The 25,575-nt window shown below is 34.8% G+C and overlaps 2 protein-coding genes across 2 annotated transcripts in view; one reads left to right on the top strand and one right to left on the bottom strand.

The window, feature by feature from the left end:
- LOC131162821 (MLP-like protein 34) overlaps window positions 1-794 on the bottom strand; it is a 47,954-nt gene extending 47,160 nt beyond the window's left edge. Inside the window, exon 1 of the mRNA XM_058119417.1 lies at window positions 490-794. Within this exon, the coding sequence (XP_057975400.1) occupies window positions 490-685 (196 nt within the window). The 5' untranslated portion in view covers window positions 686-794. The remainder of the gene's footprint in view (window positions 1-489) is intronic.
- Window positions 795-8,644: 7,850 nt separating this feature from the next.
- Window positions 8,645-9,205, top strand: LOC131161574 (dirigent protein 5). Its single transcript, XM_058117415.1, has one exon. It carries the CDS (start codon window positions 8,645-8,647, stop codon window positions 9,203-9,205), a length of 561 nt encoding a protein of 186 aa, XP_057973398.1.
- Window positions 9,206-25,575: the final 16,370 nt, after the last annotated feature.

Genomic DNA, 25,575 nt, shown 5'->3' with positions numbered 1-25,575 from the left:
TAGCTTTAAGGGTCTGTTTAGAATATGAAAGAAAAGAAACAAAAATATTTAAAAAAATTATAAATTTCGTGTTTGGTTATCAAGAAAAGTAAATAAAAAAAATAAAATATATAATAAATTAATAATTTTTTAAAAAATTATCAAATGAATAACATTTGATTTTTATTAACTTTCAATTATATTAACAAGAAAAATTTTCATTTTTATGTGATGTAAAGAGAAAAAAAATAATGAAAAATATATTTTCTTCAAACAAAATTTATCAAACTGACCTAAAGAAAATTTCAAATCAATACAATTTCAACACCTACAAATGGAAATTCTATAAAAGTTAGGAATCTGCCTCTTGGTTGTAAAATTAAGACAAACAGATCAAATTAAATAAGCCAGAAAATCATTTTTCTTTCTTTTGCTTTATCAATAGTTCTATATATATACATGTATTGAAATATTTCAAAACATGTGTAGGGTGTGTGTGTAAAGGCTTACCGAGGACATAGTTCCAGTAGATAACAGAGCTCTCGTTGCCCCATTCACCCTCATGGATATCACAACCCTGAATTTTTTCAGGACAGATATTGGATATGTGGTGAGGTCTGGAGCTAAAGATGTCATGAAAGTGGTCAGCAGAAGCCTTGATCTCCACTTCTGCCTCCAACTTCTCTACCTTCCCAGTCCCAGCCATTCTCCTCGATCTCTCTATGCAGTTACACCACGCCTTGATCGATCCCAAACAAACAAACTATATATTATATAACAAAGCAGATCAATATCAGATGTGACAAGCTAGTTGATCTGATAAGCTAGTTGATGAAGAATACGTTACAGCCTCCCCCTTTAAATAGAACTTCTCTTACTATCACTAAATTTAAGTCCGAACCCACTTTAATTAATTTATCATATTCATTAATTAATATCATTTGTTTCTCTCTCTCTCTATCTATATATATAAATTTTTATCTACCCCACTTTGGTTAATTTATCATATTCAGTACTTAATGCTGCTATATATTATATATATCCCGATACAGTAGCCCAGTATACAGAGAAAGAGATGGACCTTAGACGCAAAAAAAAAATTCATGATTTTGCTGCATTATTATTAGGCCTGAGAGCAGGACCAAATAATTAAACGGATATAGAAAACGATGGATTAAAAAGGTTACATCCTTGCCGTGTATATTATATTATACAAACAACGTGATTTGCGTGCAATTCAGCAGAGGGATAGCGTTAGAACAGCTCAGCTCCGCATGCATCATCTCACCCAGACATCCACGTTCCTTACAAATTAAGCATACTACTGCTAATATAGCCGGTCGTCGTCTCGTGGAAATCAGAAACCCACCCAATATAATATATATATATAATGATAAAGAGCTGAGCAGGCTATAGCTAGATTTAGTACTACACTAATGCTCTTAAAATTTGAACCCTCAATCTTTGAACCGAGTAGGAGTTCAATATAATTAAACATTGAATACTAAATGTTAAATACAGTTTCAGTTTTACATCTGTATATTAAATTGATTTTAATTTGAATATTGAATTTTTTAATCGATGCATTAATTTTTGCAACAGAAAGAAGAGAGAAGTGTAACATGCAAATATTGTGAAATTCTCATTTTAAATGAAAAAATTTTCAGGTCTAAGACTCAATATATTTCTGTGGATCAGTATAGGGGTGATTTCAATTAAGAAATCCGTTGAGATCGATCCATTCATTCAATTTAAAATTACGAAAAAATCAAATTTTTATTAAGAATATAGTTACCTACATACAAATAGACACAACTTCAATAAAGATGAAAATATAAGATTTAAGTTTTCATCCAAAACAAAATATATAATTAATTTTGCTGCATGTTTGGAAAGATCCTGAATTTAGAGTTTTATTTTTTGAGAATTTCACTTATGAGTTTGTCACACATTGAAAAATTTGACTGAATGATGAGTATTTATATACATAGTTGGGTCCAAAACCTAATAAACTTAAACTTTTAGGTCAAGTCAGTATTGACTCATGTGTATCAAATCTATCAATGGGCTCCTCCGCTGCTAACAATATTGGATTTGAATAAGATAAAGGGCAGCCAAGTGCACAAAACTTCCATGAGGTCCAGGGAAGGGGTCGAACCACAATGGGTTTATAGTACGCAACCTTGCCTTACTGTTGCGTCTAAATTGTATCGAAATTTGTCTAAATCCAAATCCAAAGTTCGAAGTCCATACTCCCAAACACTACTTACCCTTGTTTGGAAAGATCTTACATTTGAAATTGTATAAGGTTTAGATAAGCTAGGTAATATATTAAATTGTATTAAAACTTGTCCAAATCTACTCAAATTCAAATTTAAGGTATAAAATACATGCTCTCAAACACTACTTAGTGTAATTTCACATAATCAATAATTAGCACAATAAAATTATAATATATTATTATATTATATTATATTATATTATATGCGTGTTGAGTGTGTGACGCCTTGATATGATGCAGCTTGTTTGGTAGTGGAGCATTCTTTATTGTGCATTGACTTGCAGTAGTAGGAGTCCTTTTCAGCAATACCTAATTTGGTACTGTGAGGGCGCTACCTTATCTCCGGATACTATTTATGTTGAAGTTTCGAGAAGTGGATGCTTAGAGATATACATTTTAAAACTAAGCATTATCTCAACCTCATTATCTTTCAGTGATGATCAAAGAAAAAAAATAATTATTTCTAAATTAACTAAAAATTTAAAAAATTAATTGATTGAGTTAATATTTAAACAAACTTGAATGCTAGTAATTCAAGTAAGCTTGATATCTATTAAAACTTATTTTTTATTTGATTCAACTAATTAATGAGTTATTTAAAAATCTCTCACAATTTGTTTCCTCTATGGGATTTATATAACTTATTGTATGTGATTATAATTTAGATGAGAGTTTGATGTAAAATTTATGATGCAAATTAGTGAAGAGTATTTGAGGAATTTAGTGTATGATGATTTGTCATAACGACTAGGTAGGACGACCTATGCATATGGAGTAGTTAATTAATCATTCAAAATCGAAATCTAGCATTTTTGCTAGGTCACACCGGCAATAATATAGAATTCAATTTTTTTTAAAAAAAAATAATCTATTGAAGGCCCACATTGAAACCGAGTTATCTCATGCTCATTTTAATTCATTACAAAGTTAAAATCTATGACATCTTCAAGAAAAAGTTCCAAATTTTGAGTAATCTCTTATGTGTATATATTTGCTATAGACATTATTTCTATGTTAGGGTTTTTTTTTTTTTTTTTTTTTTGACAAAATTTCTAAAGAGGGCTTGGAAAGTAAGGTGGTATCTTCTAATACAAATATAAGATACTTAGAAACTAGCTAGGGTCTAGAGCTGCAAACAAGCCGAGCCAAACCGAGCAATGGCCAACTCGAGTGAAGCTTGTTTCAAACTAATAAACGAACTAAATCACTAAACTAATTAAATTAGTTAATAATTAATGAATATAATTAGAGAAAAATATACAACAACAACAACAAAACCAAGCCTTAGTCCCACTAAGTGGGGTCGGCTATATGAATCCTTTTCCGCCAATTTATGTGATCATGGACCATTTCTTTTCATAGATTCAAAGATTTTAAATTCTTACTCACTATCTCCTCCCAAGTTATTTTAGGTCTACCCCTACGCCTTCTACTGCCCCCCACAGTAACTAAGTCACTCTTCTTCACAGGTGCACTATAAGGCCTACGTTGCAAGTGTATATACCATCTGAATCGTCCTTCTCTTATCTTATCTTCTATATGAGCTACACCTAACTTACCACGAATATGTTCATTCCTTAATTTATCTTTCAATGTTATACCACTCATCCATCTAAGCATCCTCATCTCGACAACTTTTACTTTTTGGATATTATGTTTATTCGTCGCCCAACATTCTGATCCATATAGCATAGCTGGTCTTATAGCTATCCTATAAAACTTCCCTTTCAATTTTAAGGGTATTCTACGATCACATAGAACACTTGAAGAACTTCTCTATTTTACCCAACCTGTTTTAACTCTATGCATTACATCATCTTCAATTTCTCCTTCAGCTTGCATAATAGATCCAAGGTATCGAAATCTACAAGTGCTATTTATTTCTTCATCATCAAGTTTAACTTTGTCTCCAATATTCCTCCTATCATTACTAAAATTACATTTCATATATTCTGTTTTATTTCTACTTATCTTAAAGCCTCTAGATTCCAAAACTTCTCTCCATAATTCTAATTCAACCTCTACTCCATCCCTAGTTTCGTCAATTAATACAATATCATCTGCAAATAACATATACCATGGAACCTCCTTTTGAATACTCTTAGTCAATTGGTCCATCACTAAAGCAAAAAGATAATGACTCAAAGCAGATCCTTGATGTACACCTATGGTAATTGGAAATTCTCTAGTTTCTCCATCTATAGTCTTTACACTAGTCATTACTCCATTGTACATATCCTTAATGACATCGGTATACCTACAACATACACCCTTTTTTTCTAAAACCCACCATAGAACTTCCCTAGGTATCCTATCATATGCTTTCTCAATGTCAATAAATATCATATGCAAGTCTCTCTTCTTTTCCCTAAATTTTTCCATTAATCTTCTTAAAAGATAAATAGCTTCTGTGGTAGATCTTCCAGGCATAAAACCAAATTGATTTTCTGCGAACTTCGTTTCTAACCTTAATCTTTGTTCAACTACTCTTTCCCATAGTTTCATCGTATGACTCATAAGTTTAATTCCACGATAGTTATTACAATTTTGAATATCTACTTTATTTTTGTATATAGGTATTAAAGTGCTTTTTCTCCATTCATCTGGCATTTTTTTAGTTTTTACAATTGTATTAAATAAATTAGTTAACCATATAATTCCGTTATCACCCAAGCATTTCCAAACTTCAATTGGGATGTTATCTGGTTCCATAGCTTTCCCATTTTTCATCTTTTTTAGTGCAAACTTAACTTCGTTAACTCTAATTTTTCGAATAAATCTTATATTTTTAGTCTTTTCCTCATTTGACAATTCTAAATTTAAACCTTCTATTTGGTTTTCGTTAAACAACTTACTAAAGTAACTTCGCCATCTTTCTTTAATATCTTCGTCCTTAACCAAGACAATATCATCCTCACTTTTTATACATTTTACATTTCCTAAGTCCTTGTTCTTCCTTTCTCTAACTTTAACAAGTTTAAATATATCTCTTTCCCCTTCTTTTGTACCTAATCTATCATACAAACTATTAAATGATCTATATTTAGTTTCACTAACAGCCCTTTTTGCATCTTTTCTTGCCTCCTTATATTTTTCAAAGTTATCGTTGTTTCTACATTTTTGCTACGTTTTATACTAAATTCTTTTTGTCTTTATGATTTTTGGTACATCTTTATCCCACCTCCAACTTTCTTTGCTATTTGAGAATCTTCCCCTTGATTCGCCTAAAATCTCTTTTGCTATCTTTTTAATAGAGCTAGCTAATCTATTCCAAAGAGTATTTGAATCTATCCCATCCTCTAAGGTCCAATCCCCATCTTTGAACATTTTATCTTTAAATCTTATTATATTTTATCCTTTTAGGTTCCACCATCTAGTTCTCCTACACTGGTTTATTTTATCCTTTTTCTTCCATTTTTTAATGCATATATCTAACACTAAGACTATATGTTGTATGGTTAAACTTTCACCTGGAATAACTTTACAATCCTTGCATGATGCACGATCTACCCTCCTAGTTAAAAAAAAATCTATTTGACTTCTATTTTGTCCACTTTTAAAGGTTATTAAGTGTTCTTCTCTCTTCTTAAAGCAAGTATTCATTATACTAAAATCATATGACATAGCAAAGTCTAAGATCATCTCCCCAAACTCATTTTTGTCTCCATATCCATATCCTCTATGTATCCTTTCATAATTTTTATTATCTCTTCTAACGTGTCCATTCAGATCTCCTCTTATAAATATTTTCTCAGTCCCTGGTATGCCTTGTATAATACTATCCATATCTTCCCAAAATTATCTCTTAAGATTTTCTGCTAAGCCAACTTGAGGAGCATAAGCACTAATGATATTTATTATCTCTTGTCCTAATACCATTTTGATTTTTATAATTCTATTCCTTACTCTAGTTACATCCACAACGCTATCTTTTAAGTTTTTGTCTATAATAATGCCTACTCCATTCTTATGTTTTTCTTTTCCAGTGTACCAAAGTTTAAAACCTGATTTATCGATTTCTCTAGCTTTCTCCCCCACCCACTTAGTTTCTTGAAGGCAAATTATATTAATTCTTCTTCTAATCATTGTATCCACAATTTCCATGCTTTTAGTAGTAAGTGTCCCTATATTTCAAGTTGCTAATCTAATCCTAGTTTCTTGAACTAACGTCTTTACCTGCCCACGTCTAGAATGATGCAAGAACTCTCGCATATTTGACACTGTACCCGAGCGCCAACACGGAGCGTCGCTTCGGGGCGACAGCCTAGCCCACCCTTGCCCACTTTTCACTACACCCGGGTGGTTCAAGTGCAATGCGTCGCTCGTAGGGGACGCTCCAGCAAATATTCGGTAAGGATTCATATCATAGTGATCTGACAAATTTTACACTGGTTGTCAGCTACCTAACGCAACCCTCCTCCTTAACTCGGGCTTGGGACCAGCTGTGTGTGAAAAAATTAAGACATTTAAGTGCATCACAAGCGGAACTTAGAGAAAAATATGTTTAAAGTAAAAATTTTAAAATTAAATATTTAATGAAATTAATGTGAAGTTTGTTCATGAACTTAATATTAATTTGGTTTATGAGCTACTAGTGATATAGTAAAGGAGTTAGTAAACAAATCTACTCGTAAGCTATTGAACGAGCTGACTAGCGAGCTATTAAACAAGTCGCTAGTCAGCTCGCAAACCTAGCAAGTCCAACATGACTCAACTCAGACTCGACTCATTAATTGACAATCTCAAAATTTAAACTTCAGTTCGGCTCGTTTAGCTTAATAAACGATTTCGAGCGAACCATTATTAAGTCCAATACTTGTAGCTCCCGAGTGGCTTAACTCATGTGCAACCCTATGCTTAAAATTTGTATATAGAGAAGAGGTTTTTGTCCAAGACTTTGTCCATTAGTAGGATCTTGTCCAAAGGTGAAAAGCACTTCACAATGAGTTAAAGTACATTGAAAATGCTTATCACCTCGTGCTCACTTGACAAGTGAAAGTATATGTCATTTCTTTGTCTTTGCGCAACACATGAACTCGTGATGATCTCACGATGGTCAGAGGCTCATGATGAGTACGTTAGGCATCCATATAGAGATTAGGATTAAAATTAGTGAATAGGGTTAAAATTAGTGAAAACTAAAATTTTATATAGAACTTAATTTCTTTATTTTTCTTTATTTAATTTCTTTTTGGGGTTGGATTGTGAGTATCGTCCAAGTGAAAGAGTCTAACCCATGTTAAATTATTTACTTACACTCAATTGTTTGCTTCATTTTTTTACTATAAACATATTTATTGACCCAAATATTGATCATCCCTCATGAAAAGAAGAAGACAAGATTTGGAACATTTTTTTTTTCTAAAGAAAAACATTTTGGATGGAGAATTGATCATTATTCAATGACAAGAGTCAAGTTCATCATCATTAATCAATTAATAAATTATAAAAATAGTACAAAAGGAAAAATAATAACCCAAATATAATAACGGCTCATGAGAAAGAAGACGAGATTTTGAACATCTATAATAATTTCAAAAGAAAATACTTTCCGTGGAGAATCCACAATTGATATTCCATCTGATTTCATTGTTCAATTAATAAATTATAAATATAGCACAAAAAGAAATAAATTTTGTTTGCAGATGCTATTTAATGATGACGCTTTAAAGTATGATTATAGGTTTAGAATATTGCAGTATCGTTGCACGTGGTTAATTATGATGTTTAATATATAGAATATAATTTTTTTAAGAATATTTTTTTTTTTTATGATTCTTCAGCCAGGTATTAATTTAAAGATGCCTCTGTATCTTTATATATTTTTCTTCTTTCGTATTCTTATGTAATTCAGCAATCATATATGTTTAAATTAGGTATTTTTAATAATTTGAAGTTGCTTCGATCAAGAGTTTTATTTTGAATCACATTATGATTATAAATAAATGCTTATTTAAAAATATAACACTACTATACGTATTTAATACAGAATATGATACATTAATTATTTCCTATTTTAAAATAAAGATCATGTTTGCACATGCGGACTGCCTCACTTAGATTCAATTCCGCAATAATTATAAATAATCTTTGATGGATTCAGTAGAAGAAGAAGACATCGGTCGTGTTTGGCATTGACTTTTAACTTTAAAAATAAGGCAAAACATATAAATATATAGGATTAGGTATAGTGGCGCCGAAGGTGGGTTAGTTGGCCTAAACAGTTTGGATTAAGATGAGGATCCAACGTCAATAATTCATGAAAAGGAACTGAACTATTATATTAATAAAGGGTCATCCACAGATCGATCCAATATCAAAAAGATTATGCAAATCAAGGTAACTAATTGCCAAATAATTAAGCTTTGAAGCTAGAGCTAACAAATGCAGCCTAGGATCATATTTTGCGCAGCAGTTTCTTTAGCCACACCGGCTGTCATTCTGCTGGCCTTGCTTTCACCGTTACCCAGCAACATATCAAGTCCAACAAAAGACCACACAAGGCCTTGGCTGGCCCTGTCCCTGTACATTCAACAGCCACAACTCCCAAGCCTGAACCTGAACTCAAACCCGGTGCCCCCGGTTGGTCCACTGGATGCTGGCAGAGCGCTGGTCTTCCACCGAAAACTCACCGAGGGACCGGAGAACACTTCCCAAGTCGTCGGGAAAGCCCGGGGCTTCATTGTTCCTGTTGAGCACTTCGCACATTCTGCATTCAACCTTCTTTGTCTCACCTTTCATACTAACGAGTATTCTGGCAACCTCAGTGTCCAAGCCAAGGACATAGCTCACAGTGGCATGCGAGAACTTACTGTGGTTGGAGGAACAGGCTCTTTTGTATTTGCTCGTGGACTCGCTGCTTTGGTGCGGCAGGGAGAGGACGCAACTTACCATGTCAAGCCGCAACTCCGGTTCCCCAATCGATCTCATATGATACCCGGATGAGATCGATCCATCGACCTAACGTTTCCTAATTCATCTCCAGGTTTTGAATCTTTTTATGTGTGTGTGTTATTAATGTCCGTTCAGTCTCACATCGTTTCTGTAAGCAGTTCCAAAATCAGTATAAGATCATCTTAACTCTCTTTTCTTAATACCTAGGTTTTGAAAATAAGTTCTCTAACATGGTATCAGAGTTAGATCTTGGGCTACTTAACTCCTCCATGGGTTAGACTTTTCCTCGCCTCATTTCCCCCATGGGCTCGAGGGGGAGTATTAATGTCCGTTTAATCTCACATCGTCTTCCAAGGCCAGTATAAGATTCTCTTAACTCTCTTTCCTTAACATTTAGGTTTTGAGGATGAATTCTCTAACATGTGTGTATTTAATCATGGAGGGTAATTAACCTTTATCTTGGATTGAGGGAGTGTAATTGTATGTATAAACACTTGAAGACAAGAGAGAGCTAAAGTTGGCTTTACGTATATGACATGATCAACTATGTAAATTTACAATATTAAACGTTGAAAACTGTGGTTTTGATAAAATTCCTGTAAATTGATAATTAATTGATTGATTGAATTAGTGTGATCGATATGTTCTACATGCTGATTCATATTACATCATATGATTGACAATTTGAGAAATTGAGTCGTATTGAACTTGATATCGATCATTTATCCCAAGACTATTTATTATCACTGTCACCGTTTTGTTGTTATATATATATATATATATATATACTTGTCACTTTTAAATCAATATTAAATTGATGGATATTGTAATAGTATTTGAAGTATAGTTGCAAGTGTAATTAATAAAAAATAATTTTATGTATAAACACTTGAAAAGAAGAGAGAGCTAAAGTTGGCTTTACGTATATGACATGATCAACTATGTAAATTTATAATATTAAACGTTGAAAACTGTGGTTTTGATAAAATTCCTATAAATTGATAATTAATTGATTGATTGAATTAGTGTGATCGGTATGTTCTACATGCTGATTCATATTACATCATATGATTGACAATTTGAGAAATTGAGTCGTATTGAACTTGATATCGATCATTTATCCCAAGACTATTTATTATCACTGTCACCGTTTTGTTGTTATATATATACATGTCACTTTTAAATCAATATTAAATTGATGGATATTGTAATAGTATTTGAAGTATAGTTGCAAGTGTAATTAATAAAAAATAATTTTATGTATAAACACTTGAAGAGAAGAGAGAGCTAAAGTTGGCTTTATGTATATGACATGATCAACTGTGTAAATTTACAATATTAAACGTTGAAAACTGTGATTTTGATAAAATTCCTGTAAATTGATAATTAATTGATTGATTGAATTAGTGTGATCGGTATGCTCTACATGCTGAGTCATATTACATCATATGATTGACAATTTGAAAAATTGAGTCGTATTGAACTTGTATGGATCATTTATCCCAAGTCTATTTATTATCACTGTCACCGTTTTGTTGTTATATATATATATATATACATGTCACTTTTAAATCAATATTAAATTGATGGATATTGTAATAGTATTTGAAGTATAGCTGCAAGTGTAATGGATAAAAAATAATTTAAAACTAAGAAAAATCAACAAAATTCAGTTAGAATTTAGTAATCGCTGATAAAATTTACGAACAATTCACGACAGACAGGACAAAAGAAAAAGATCACAGAGATATGCGTACCATACCAATATATATCATAAATGCCTCCCAAGACAACCAAATGCCATTAAGAGGGCTTGAACTTCCATACCATCCTTATGAAGGAGGATGGGGTGATGAACCACTGGGCCTAAAGGTCCGATTTGATATGCCAATTATTTCTAGATTACATTACTTCTCAAAAAAAAATAAAAATTCTATAATATATTATATGATTACCCTCTTATTTGGTTTTATTTATTAATTTGTTTTTTATTTAATTTTTGGTTGGAGGGGGAAAGGGGTCCATTGGGTTCAGGCGTGTAATAGATTTGTACAGAGCAATACCAAAATTCAAATCATTAGTTCATCCTCATTTTGCTATCCCATTCTTGACTTTTAAATTTTAAGTCACACGACAAATTATTGGGTGTGAGGTGTGCATGGTACACAGTTATTGCAAGTTACTTGATTAAAAATGGGTCAACATTGTTGAAATAACACATGTTTTTTCTTTTCTCAACCCAATGAAAGGAGCCATTAATTACTTCCATAATTTTCTGACAGAAGAGCAAGAGGTTATTCATGCGGATTTGGATCCTTTTATTCAGCCAATTTTATCTGAAGAGGAAAATTCCATGCTCAGTGCTGATCCTATGGTTGAGGAAGTTCCATATTGTGGTTTTTTCTATTCCAAAGCATAGTTCCCCTAGTCCTGATGGATTTGGGTCTAGTTTCTATATGACTTGTTGGGATATTATAAAAGATGATGTTGTTGAAGCAGTGACAGATTTTTTTAGGGGGACGACACTTCCCAGGTTCTATTCCTCTTCTTTTATTGTGTTAATTCCTAAAGTGTTGTATCCAAAGAATTTTGATAAGTTTAGACCTATAAGTTTGTGTTCTGTGGCGTATAAAATTTTTTCAAAGATTTTAGTGGCTCGATTGATAGGGATTTTGCATAAGATGATATCTCAAGAACAAGGAACATTTATTCCGGGGCGTAGTATTTTCGAAAATATTACTTTGGCCCAGGAGATGGTGCAGTCGATCCATAGGAAAAATCAAGGTGGTAATGTTATGCTCAAGATTAATATGGTCAAGGCTTATGACCAAGTTAATTGGCGTTTTCTCTTAAATGTCTTGGTGGCTTTTGGTTTTGAAGATAATTTTTGCAGGATTATAGCAAATTGTATTCAGTCTCCTTGGTTCTCTATTATGCTCAATGGCACCTTTAAAGGCTTTTTTAAACCAACAAGGGGATTGCAACAAGGGGATCCTTCCTTGCCTTATCTATTTATTTTGATGGAGGAAGTTTTTTCCAAATTGCTGCAACATAATTTTATGACTGGAAATATTGGTAGATTTTTCCATCTTGTTGGTGCTCCTATTGTCTTACATCTTCTTTATGTAGATGATTTATTGATTTTTTCTAATGGAGATGCAAGGTCCTTTAAAATTTTGTTAAAGACTCTTGAGGTTTATGAAATGTGGTCAGGTCAAAGTATTAGCAAGGAGTAATATGTTGTGTATTTTTCTAAGCTCCTTAATGTATCAAGGCGTCGTGAGATTTTGAGGACCTCGGGTTTTCTTGAAAGATCCTTTCCTATGACTTACTTGGTCGTTCTGCTTTTGTCTGGTCGGCTTAAAGTAAGAATATTAGAACTTTTGGTTAATAAAATTCAATCAAAGGTGGCGGGTTGGAAGATTAAGCTTTTGTCGCAAGGTGGTTAGTTAATTTTATTGAAACATGTTCTGTCATCATTGCCATCTTACTTGCTGGCTCTGCTGCTAAGACGAATACTTTCCCGTTACCACCAGGAATGCAAAGGCGGAGGAATTTTTCAACCTGACTCATGGGTACCTCACTATTCAGCAGTATGCTGCTAGGTTGCTAGAATTCGCTTTGCACCTTCTATGGTTCCAGATCAATACCAAAAGGCGAGATGGTTTGAAAGGGGCTTAAATCATAGGATTCACGAGAACATGGCGTGTTTGTAGATTCAGGATTTCGCAAAACTGGTGGAAAAAACTATTGTTGTAAAGTCGAGTCCATAAAAAGGTGTAAAGGCGTTAGAACGAAGGAAAAGGCCTGTGTCTCCCAGTCCTCATGCAAATGTGTTGACCTTATAGGTCACGCCCTGATTTTGATAATGACAAATACTCTTGTATTTAATACATATCTAGTTCATGTGCAAGTCTATATTAGCAAACACACTGATGGCATGTGAAAGCTTAAGGCTTGAAGACCAGTTTGTGATTTTCTGTTGTAATATATATTTAGTAGTCAAATTGGTCTGTAATAGTAATTAGGATATTTGGTTTGTAATAAGCACACACAACACATGTATGATTTATCTCGTAAGCTCAAAACCAAATACGAACTAAAAGTGACCTTAGAGAGACCTTAAAGTGTACCTTTCGGTCGACCTTCAGTCGACCGACACCGAACTTTTTCGATGTCTTCAAATTGGACCTCAAGTGACCCTAGAACACACATTTACACATATATTTGTTAGGCACTTCATTAGGGTTTGTATGCTTCAAGATTGGACTGAAATGCACACATGGTGCACTTTCGGTCGACCAACACAGTCAGTTCATTTTGGCCTGGTTGACCGAAACCTCCCTTGGTCAAAAGTTTAACCACCTGGTCGACCGAAACCCTCCTTGGTCAACATTTGACCATCTGGTCGACCAAGCACTTTTGTTCTCCAACTACCTAGTCGATCGGAGGGTCCTCGGGAGCAATCCCAACGGTCTTATCGATCGAACCAGCCAACTCAAAATGGTCTGGTTGACCGAACCTCGAAAAATTGAGAAATCGCCCTCTCCTGGTCAGCTGAGCCTTCAGTTCAAAAGTCCCCTGGTCGACCGAAGCATATGAATCCTAGTCGATCGAAACCTTTCTAGTCGACCGAACCTCTCGGGTTGCCCTGATTTTTTACCGTAGTTAATATTTTTTAAATAGGGTTAAATTGGTTAAAATGTCATTAAACTTTTCTAACAATCCCCAATAGGTCCCTAACGGTCAAATATTTTGATGTGTTTATATATACTCTTTCATTTGGGAGAATTAAGCCATTGATTAGCAAATATACTCAAAAATTCTCTCTCAAGCTAAATACATCCTACTTCACATACTCTTGTAGAATCCACTCAAACTTACCTTCTCTATCCTTCTGTATCATTTGTAAGTGTATTGAGTGATATTGTTTAGAGGCTTGCTCTCATTGTTTGAAGTGTTTTGAATCGATTTTTCTTACGAGAGCATAACCTAAGTATTCTTAGGAGGCTTTCCTAATAAGCCTATCCTAAGAAGACTTGTTAAACTTCCGAGTGTTGCATTCTCATTGCAATAACTTAGGAAATTTATATTTGTTTTTGGCTTGCAAAAATATTTTTCAAACGTACTCAAATATCTTATGGTATTTATGTTGATATATTTGTGAAAAGATATTTGTGTGTGTTATATTAATCTTTGTGGCAATATCCATTCAAGTCTATATCATTTGCTGAAATACAAAGATTACATATATCTTGCAAACCAAGCATATACACTATTCAGGTGATTAACATATTTTTCTATTTAGGATATTTGAATCTTGCATGATATCTTTGTTTGAGCGCCTTGATTGAGAACATATTGAAATACAAAGATTGCTTGTTGATACTCTCATGTACGTACTACACTGATAGAAAATACATTTGAGAGTTAAACTATCTAGACCACACTGAGCTTACATTTTAAATCCTCTGTGGTGTTTGTGATTGTGCGCATTTATGGTACAAATTTTCTTTACGTGAAAGCACCCTTATATTGTACCTTTTGATTGTATATCTGAGAGATTCCAGGCGTGGTCTGAGGGGGCAGTAATCCAACCCAGTAAGGATTGGTGTAAAGGTTGAGGTCAGCCCTGTGTTAATTTGACCTGGTTTGTATAGGTGCTGCTCCACCCATTTAAGTGAGCAAGTTATTGTGATAATCCTTGTGCTGGTTAGCCAAGGCGGGGACGTAGGCAGTTGGCCGAACCTCAATAACATATCTGTGTGTCACCCTGTTCATTACTGCTTTCTGGTGCATGTGTAATTAATTAAACTGCTTTAATTAACGTTTGATATTACTTGCTCTAGATTGACTATAGGGTTGTGAACATACTGCTGTTAGGAGGAACACCTAGGGGATAGAATTTTAAAAATACCAATTCATCCCCCCCCCCTCTTGGGATCACGATAAAGCTAACAATTGGTATCAGAGCCATGTAGCATAGACTAGTTGTTATTTTGCAAAAAGATCACATATGGCTCATAACTCCATGACCCCTTTCCCTGAGGGACCATCTTCCACACGACCTCCTGTTTTCGGTGGTGTTAATTACACTTTCTAGAAACAGAGGATGCGCATCTACCTTCAGAATACTGATTGGAAGGTGTGGAGGATTGTCTCTAAGGGAAACTATGTCCCTATGAGAACTGAAGGTGCAACGAGGGTTCCAAAAACTAAGGATGAATATGTTGATGATGATATGAAAGCTGTTAGTCTTAATGCCACTGCCATGAATATTTTATATTGTAGTCTTGATGTAAATGAATTTAACAGGATTATGGCATGTTCTACTGCTAAAGAAATATGGGATAAGTTAGAAGTCACATATGAGGGTACTAGAGATGTGAAAGACAGTAGGATAGATATGTTGACCAGTGAGTATGAGGCCTTTAGGATGAATGTAGGTGAGTCCATTCAGAGCATGTACACTAGATTCACACACATCATAAACTCACTGCATGCATTAGGAAAGACCTATCACACATAAGAGATGATTAGGAAGATCCTTAGAGGCTTACCTCCTGTTTGGGAAGCCAAGGCTACGGCCATTGCTGAGGGTAGAGACCTTAAGGCAATGAGCTTAGATGAATTGATAGGCTCCTTGATTACTTATAAATTGTCCATAAATGAGAGACAAAATAAGCATAACAGGGCTAAGAAAGTGACTGCACTCAAAGCATCTAATAACACATCTACTGAGTGCAGTGAATCTGATACTGATGATGAACTGGCTATGCTAACTAGAAAGTTTAGCAGATTTTTCAGGAAGAACAGGAAGTCATTTAAAAAATATAGAGACTCCACTAATAAGAAGGGGGAGTCCAGCAAAAGAAAGAAAAAGTCAAATGCTCCCACATGCTATAATTGCAACAAGGTAGGACACATCAAATCCGACTGCCCATTGTTGAAAAAGGAGGCTATGAAAAAGAAGAAAGCCATGAAGGCTGGGACTTCATGGGACCAGTTCAGCAGCAGCGACTCGGATTCAGATCATAGTGACACGGAGGTCGCTAATTTGTGCTTGATGGCACACGAGGATGAGGTATTGTCTTCTAGTTCATCATCCTCTTATTATTCATCTGATGATTGTGATTTTGACAGTATGCCTACATTTAGAGAATTACAATTTGAATATATTTGTGTTTCAAAATTGCTAGGCAAAATGACCAAAGAGAATAATGATTTGAAAAAGAAATGTGAAAATTGGTCAAAATTGTTTAATATGGCTAAAACCTCTCATGCCTCTATTTTAAAAGAAAATGATACTACTATTGTTGAGCTTGAGAGGAAATTGGAGGATAGCTCCAAAATTATTTTTAAATTCACTAAGGGCAAAGAAAATTTTGAAAAATTACTTGGTGCCCAAAGAAACTCCTTAAGTAAAGAGGGTCTTGGTTTTAATGGCATTGAAAATGTTAGACGACCTAATCTTTACCTAGGACACTTTACACGTGAGTCAAAATCTCATATTCCTCCTAAAGAACCTAAGTGTAGATTGAAATGTTGTAAATGTAAACAGATTGGTCACATTCAATTCGATTGTCCACTTAGGAATAAGCATGCTAGAATTAGGAAGGTATAGGTAGTTAAGGGAGATCCTGCTACTAACCCCCATGGACCCAACAAAATTTGGGGACCAACATCAATCACTTAGCTTATTTTGTAGGTATGCCTAAGATCGTCCTCCTCCAAGAGGGGTGATCCCTAAGGTCTTTCTGAGGTCTTGAGCTTATAGTCCTATATGCATGATATGCAGATTATTACAGACCTTTTTGAATTTAAATATTACAAACCCAAATATGAAAATACAACAAGTAAATATGTCGAGGTCTTCATTCTTCTTCAAGTTGTTGCATGCTATCACTGTGATCTAACTTAGTATGATCCTGCACACAAACTTGAAAGTCATCAAATACCAAGAGTATTTGTCATTGTCAAAATCGGGTATGACGTATAAGGCCAACACACTTGATGATACCCAGATTGCAGATCGATCTTGGAGAAAACATGTGTTCCCTGTAACTGGTCAAACAAACTGTCAATTTGGGGTAGTGGGTACTTATCCTTTACTAACACTTTATTAATCTCTCTATAGTCGATGCACATCCATCAACCCATCCTTCTTCTTTACAAACAATACCGGCGCTCCCTAAGGAGATACGTTGGGTCTGATAAACCCTTTGTCAAGAAGTTCCTACGGGTGCTCCTTTAACTCCTTTAGTTCAGTTGGAGTCATTCTGTATGGAGCCTTAGAAATATATGCTGTCCCTAGAAGCAACTCAATGGCAAACTCCACCTTGCGATCAGGAGGCAATCTTGGTAAATCCTCTGGGAAAACATCTCATAACTCCCTTACCTTGGGGATATCCTCTAGTTTAAGGTCCTCCCTCGGTGCTTCTTTAACAAATTCTAGGTACCCCTGGCATCCCTCTAAGAGTAACCTCTTTGCCTAAATGGCTGAAGAAATCTGTGGTGCAGAGCGCACGCACAACCCAATAAATATAAACTCCCGCTCCCTAGGAGGTCTAAACACTATCTCCTTCCTGTGGCAGTCAATACTCTTATAGCTGACTGCTAACCAATCCATCCCCATAATGATATCAAAACCATGCATATCAAAGATAATCAAGTTAGCAATCATCATTCTCCCTTGAATCTCCACTGGGCAGTCTTGTATCACTTTCTTACACACTACCACTAACCCTGTTGGTGTGACCACCTCAAACTCGGCATCTAACAATGTGTTTCTACCCCGTACAATTTAATGAATCCCTGAGACATAAAAGAGTGTGTCACACCTGAATCAAAAAACACTACAACACTATTGGACAAAATGGAAATAGTACCTATCACCACGTCGCCGGCATTCTTCGCATCTCCTGGCGTAAGCGAGTACACCCGCGCCTGGGCGGTGCCCCTTTGGTGACCACCTCAGGATGCCTGGTTACCACCCCGATATAGATGTTGTGGAGGTGCAAAATTCAATGTCGCGCGACAATGTCATGCCATATGTCCCAGCCTATGACACCGAAAATAGTCACTTGGTCTTCTCCAACACTCTCTCGAATGCCTCTTGCCACACGTAGGGTAAACAGGGTATGATGAGGTACACTAAAATGCTCTATCACCCGTATCCCATCACTGGCCTCCGCCGTTACCATACTTCCTCCAAGGACCCTGCCTCACACCCGTATGAGAACTAGAAGGCATCGACCTATTCTTCGGGTTTTGAACCTCCACATCTCCCTGTAGGCTTGTCTTTGTCACAGTGGTCTTATCCACCAATATAGCAAACTCCTGCACCTGTAACATAGCTACCTGCTTTATAAACTCCTGCCTTAGACCCCTCTCGAACTTTCAAGCCTTCGGGGACTCATCAGGTACCATATAAGGAGAAAAACATGACAACTCCACAAATTAGGCAACGTACTGATGAACAGTCAGCTGTCCCTGAGTCAAGTTCAGGAACTCCTCTGCCTTTGCTTTCTTGACAAAGGCTGGAAAATACCGATCAAATAAAACCTCTCTAAATCGACTCCACGTTATCACCACTAGTACCAGTCTCTACTCCTCTAGTAGCTTTACCTCTTCCCACCATCTCCCGGCCTCTCCATTCAGCTTAAACGTGGCATAAAGCAACCTTTGTTCATCTATGCATCACAGTACAGCCAAGATCTTTTCAATTTTCCGAATTCAATTCTCTGCAAGAATCAGGTAGATACTTCTTGCAAAGGTAGGAGGCTTCAGGCTAGTGAACTGGTCGATAGAACCTCCCAACTTAGCAGTGGGACGATCCTGCCCCCGAGAAGTCCGCATAACCTCGGTCATAAATTGTTGGGCGAAATCCCGAAGTGTCACTATAGAATCGCTGCCACCCTTATAGGCAGCCCCCTCATTGCTACTTTCTCCAGCGATAGCGTTACTATCCTTGGGATCCATCCTGAGGATAGAACCAAAACAAATTTAGAATTCTAATATCCTAACATGTCTGGTGCAATTATAACACTAAAATGCTCACTTTAAATAAATTTCAAATACCGGCCTAAATTTTCTCCCCTAATTTATGACATACTCTGTCAATTCATATTCCCATTCTAGTTCCAAGTTCTTGGCCCTCTGCTTGGAAACAAAACCGTCAATGGATTGTCGTGGTTTTCTGAATCCGTCGACTAATCCAAAAAAAACACAGAAGTCTGTCAAGGAATTTATACCTCTAGGCTTACTAAGCAAAACTCAAAATTTTTATTCTACCTATTCCTATCCTCATCCTGAATCTGAACCTATACTCTGGTAAAACCATTTGACCTAGTCTACAAAATCTAGCAACCTAAGCCTTGATACCACTTGTAATGCCACGACCAACCACGTAGGTTCGGAGTGTTAAATGGAACATATAAACTTTCTAATACCACATACATACATACATACAAAATACATACATACACACATACATACATATATATATATATATTGCAACCCGCCCTAACTAGGGAATCCCGGGTGCACTTGCCATTACTAGAATTAAAACCATACAGCGGAAGATGCTAAAACATCAAACACTTTACCAGAGTTCTAACTGTTCCCAAATACATACATACAACTACCTGTCTATATAATACAACCCAACAAAATAATCGAATGAAACAACTAGTGGCTCACCAACTCTGTCTATCAACCCCAAAATTATAATCCCTGCCCCATAGTAAGTTAGCAACGATTCCTTGAAAGACCTGAAAAATGATTTGTATAATGGGATGAGACACTTCTCAGTAAGACATATTATATTATTATCAATGTGTGGCTAGCATGAGTTTCCGTGTGAATATAAAACTTCCATTATTTGACTGTATATAAAAACATGACATTTAAATTGTACTGTTGGCTCAATATAGCCCATAAATAGTAAATTTGCCCATATATGCATAAAGGACACAACCTTGATTGCTAAATTAGCGTCGTTACGCTATCACATACTCATACGACATGCCTCCTCCCATGACGAGTTATGCGGTTCGAAGGCTGGACTCAACATATAGCCGGCCCACCATAGCTAAGTCACAACAAGGTTGTAAATATGATTGTGCCTACCCTAAAGGGTTACCCGGCACTGCATCGGATAGGTCCCCCGGCACTTTCCTCGGGGTAATACTATGCCCAGGTCTCTAATCGACTATCCCGTATCACACTTCCATCCCCATGTGATTACACTCACTGGCAACATATAGCTACGATATCGTGCTCATAATATCACATCGCATATCCACAGGGTTCTAGAATCATATATGGCAATTTACATAATAATACGAAAATAAAAATTCATTTCTATAAATCTATATAAAGCATACGTTGTTCATAATTCTGTCATTTTCTGTCTCGGTATAAAATTGGCATCTCAAATCTTGGCTTATAGCGATCACATCAAATCTCGGCTTATAGCTGTCACATCACATCTTAGCTTATAGCCGTCACATCACATATCAGTGTGTAGCCATCATTTCTCATATTGGCTTATAGCCGTCAAATCACAGTAGTTTACAAAGTCTATTTATTTATGTCAATTAAACCATACTCATGCCACACAATTTTTCACCTGATAAATCATAATAAATTAAACTATCTAAGAAAATATACAGTTGCTAAAAACAAGGGTATGAGTATCTCTAGGGTTTTATTTAACTTAAACTACATATTTTATAGAAAATAGGAGATGTTCAAACCATTCACGTTAGTTTTCCCCCAAAACGTATAACAGTCAAAACCACCATTTCCATATCCCTGATTCGTTTAAAAAATCATATATATTGTTTCTGTAAACATAAATTGTAATTTAACCGATCCATAATTCAAAAACAATTGACATAATATAATCTCATTACCTGTTTCTGAAGAAAATGCCTAAACCTTCAAAACCACAAAAATCTAACCGCACGAATCCGCCAAGGATCAATGGCCCACGTGCCGGGAGAAAGGAGAGAGGACCGGAGAGCACTAGTGGAGAGTTCCCAAGCTAGAGAGAGGAAGAACCAAAACCCTAATTTTTACAGAGAGAGAGAGAGAGAAAATGTGAAATATGAAAGAAAAAGTGTAACTTAGCCCTTAAGTAAATAGACCCGCAAGAAAATTGTAGCTGATTTTTCTAGGCTTAACAAAACCGGCGATCGTTTGGCCTTAAACCAGCTCTCGGTTGTTTGCCTACGGGAAAACTGTCGACGGTTTTTCTAATCCTCAAAAAACTGGCAATGGTTTTGGCCCTAACCAAACCAAAATCCTCTTTTTCCTTTCCTTCATCTTTTCTTTTATTTATTTCTTTATTTTTCTTGGTTTGGGTTACTACATGAAAGATGAACAAATTAAGAAGTTAAACAACTAATTAAGAGCAAGGAGTTGATACCAGTTATGAGTTATGTGAGCATTGATTAGTATAGCAACTAGCTAAAGAAGGAGAAGAAGAGAAATAGACAAGAGGAGAGTATCTAGTTACATTGTTGTCTAGAAAAAGTTAGAGCACAACTAATTAATTTATAGGTTAACAATCTAAGTAAATATCGTGGTTCTAATAAACATGAAAATTAAATAATTAAAAAAAATAATATTCAATCTAAAACCAATGAAACCCAATGAAATGAAAAATGGTGGCTATATTCAATATCTTAGATTTATAGTTTTTTTTCCAATTTGATGTTCAAAATTCCACTTGTGAGCTTGTCCCACATTGGAAAATTAAAGTGAATGATGGGTGCTTATATACATGGATGGACCCAAGACCCAATTAGCTTGAACTTTTGTGTCAAATTGGTGTTCACCCATGTGTATCAAGCCCACCCATGAGCTCCCCAATCCTAACAAGTGGTATTAGAGCCAACAGTTCATAACTCTGGGTGAGCGACATCGTAAAAAAGTCGAGACTGGAAGCTAATTCTCCTGATGTGCTAATAGTTGGAGGACCAAGTGTGTGGTTGATGCCAATAAGGATCATCTAGGCTGTGGATGGATCCGAATAGGGTCAAGACATAGGAGCTAGAATTGGTTTGGAGGCACGTAGAATGCAATCTTAGGCACGTAAGACACCAGTGGTAAGGCCCACTTGAGCAACTGTTGGAGAATTGTCCCAAAAGGGAGACGATTTCCGTTCAAGGAGGAGTAGGAACTCACAAGTGAGGGGGAGATTGTTGAGAATTCCACTTGTGAGTTTGTCCCACATTGGAAAATTAAAGTGAATGATGGGTGTTTATATACATGGATGGACCCAAGACCCAATTAGCTTGAGCTTTTGGGTCAAATTAGTATTCACCCATGTGTATCAAGCCCATCTATGGGCTCCTCCGGTCCTAACATTTTAAACACTCAAATACCAACAATCTCACACATATTTCAAATAGAAAAGCCTAAATGAAGAGAGAAATTTTTTTTGATATTGGTAACCTAATGCATTGGGTGATAAGCTTTTGCTTTAAGCATAAAACAATAGTATTGGAATAACATTTTTATGGACACAAAATTACTACATGTTTGTATAAGTAGGTGACGCACCATGCAAGATTGTTATGAGTACTCTAGACAGTTTTAACCTATTAAGCTTTCATAGGAAGTGACCCACTTCCACACTCACATAAATAAATTCATTAAGTGTATAATTGCGACTGAATGTAGTACCTAACCATGGTTATATTGATTCATTAAGAGATAGATTCAATCTCACAAACATTTTATGTGACTTGCTATTCCAAACACCATATAGATAAGTAAATATTAATGGTGCTCGAACGACTAATTAATTACTTGTTATTACCCATTGAAGCTATACTTCATAGGATTTTCACTCAAATATGTAAGTATACATGTCATCATTAGTATTTTATGCTAAGGTATTAAGACTCATCTCTTTGATGTTTGTTCTATTAGCTTTATAATGGATTTGCTAAATTTCTCTTTGACCTCTATAAATTAAAGTAAATACTCCAAGTGAAATAACTGCTCACAATTTTAGGCTAATATGCCTACTTTAATCATCATAAGCTTTATTATGTGCTCGAGTAATGTTGGTGGCACCAATTTAATCTACTAAAGAATATATGATGTAATAGATTGATCTTCAATCAATTTGCCTCAGTAGTTATGTTTTTAGAAGTTATAAGTTCATCCTCAATAGTAGATTTTTCCATATAAGAAACTATATATATTTCGAATATTTTCTTTTCAAACTATGCAAAAATCAAGTTCATTATGTGGAAAAGAATATTTATTGCTAATTATTGTAGATATCCATTTTGTTTGAGGATTATATAACACAAAATTGGGCAAAATCCATTAATGTAATAAATTAGAGAAATACAGGAAAAATAAAAAATACAAGGGAAATGAAATTTTTAAATTGAAAAAAAAAAAGCACAAAAAAGGGAAAAAATGAAATAAAAATGGTGGGCCAGCATATTCGACTTTAAACCTGCAAGCACAAAAGGAAGTTATGCGATTAGGCATGTGAAAATTATGAATTAAAATATGTGAGTCAATTTGAAATAATTTTGATTGATTAAATTAGGTGCTGATTGATCTAATTAATGTTCAATTGAGTAATCCCTAGACTTATAAATAATGGACTTCTGAGGGAAGGGAGACAAACATAGACTAAGACAAAATATGGTGTCTACAATCATGATCTAACTTTCTTAATTTCATAAGAGATGCATATCATATCAACTTTCAATACATTAATGTCAATCATCAAAATTTTATATATATATATATATATATATATATATATATCACTACAAAAATAAGGTTATTAGTGACGGTTTTCAATTTTTCACTATACCTGCCGTTACTAATACTTATTAGTGATGAATTTTTTAAATCGTCACTAATAATAAAGTATTAGTGACGGATTCAAATCGTCACTAAAAATAGATTACTAGTAACGGATTAAAACCGTCACTAAATACCTAAGTCCGTCACTATCAATTCCACACTAGATCAACCAAAAATCATCACTAAAACCATAGTATTAGTGACGGTGTCAAAATCATCACTATTTCTAAATTATTAGTGATGATTTTAAAACCGTTGCTAATTCTCTATTATTAGTGACGGTTTTATATTCGTCACTATTGCTCCATTATTAGTTACGGTTCTAAAATTGTCACTAATACTCATTATTAGTGACAATTTTAAAACCGTCACTATTGCTCTACAGATCACTGATGGATTTAGTGACGATTTTAAACCGTCACTAATACTTAAATTGCACAATTAATAGTGAATTTAATTTTTTTTTCAAATTATTAATTCCTATAAAAATTTGTAATTAGCAATAAAATTCATAAATTATTAAAAATTCTAATTGAAATTTAAATACAAATATATTATACAAATTCAAATATAAATATATTATATAAATTCAAATTTAAATACATTTCATTTGTTTAGATAAAAAAAAAAGTGAAAAGCTGCATCCGAACTGCGTGACATTGTCCTAACATTGTCACAGTTGCAAACCCTACAAATTAAGAAAGTTAAAAAAATTAGTATACGGTTTTTGAAAATAAATCACTGCCTAGCACATATACAGGCATAAAAAATAAATCACATCATTGTAAGAGGAAACATCAGATTGTAAACAATCAGTTTGATTGCAGCGATTTGAATGTAAACAATATCAGCAAAGCTTTCTTTGTATAGGACGAAAAAATCTACCCCTCAATATAGACAGTACACATCAATACAAAGAATGAAAAACACAGCAACAATGCAAATTAGGCTGCATACACTAGCACAAAGCAACACTATAGAACTTGAAAGGTTAAGTTTAAAAAGCAGTCACGACTACAGAATTCAGTATTCTAGAAGGAATCACAGATATAAATAGCCTCTCCAAGGTTCGCTTTGACCATATAGTCCACAACGAATAACTACAGACACTTTGCTTGTTAGAGAGAGACTCTCTCCCTTCTCTCTAGGAAGGGCAACCGTGAGTGGAGTGTGGTGTTCTTCCTTGAATCTTGCGGATTGGTGTTTTCTTGGTGTGATTTGAGGCTAATCTTGGGTTGGTTTGCGGCGGATTCTATCTTGGACTTGATTTTAACCTCTAATTTGGTCAGATTCTCATATTTGGGTGTGGAAAGTATCCCGAGAAGTTTCCCGCTCATGAAAATTTGATATTGTTATCTCATCAATATCAAACTATGAACAATATTACAAATATTATAATCTCAAAAAAATTTGAAAAATATTATGAAAGTAATGATTATGACTATTCACATCACTTGCATTCCTCATCTTTGGCTAATAAAATCATAATGCATTGAATTCCCTACCCTGATCCGTGTTTCGTTGAATTCCATTTTCTAATTTGTATGTAGTGTTCAGAAAGAAGAGATGCTTGT

The sequence above is a fragment of the Malania oleifera genome, chromosome 8, assembly GCF_029873635.1.
Source record: "Malania oleifera isolate guangnan ecotype guangnan chromosome 8, ASM2987363v1, whole genome shotgun sequence".
NCBI lineage: Eukaryota > Viridiplantae > Streptophyta > Magnoliopsida > Santalales > Ximeniaceae > Malania > Malania oleifera.
The sequence above is the reverse complement of the archived record's forward strand: the minus strand, read 5'-3'. Positions and strand labels throughout refer to the sequence as shown.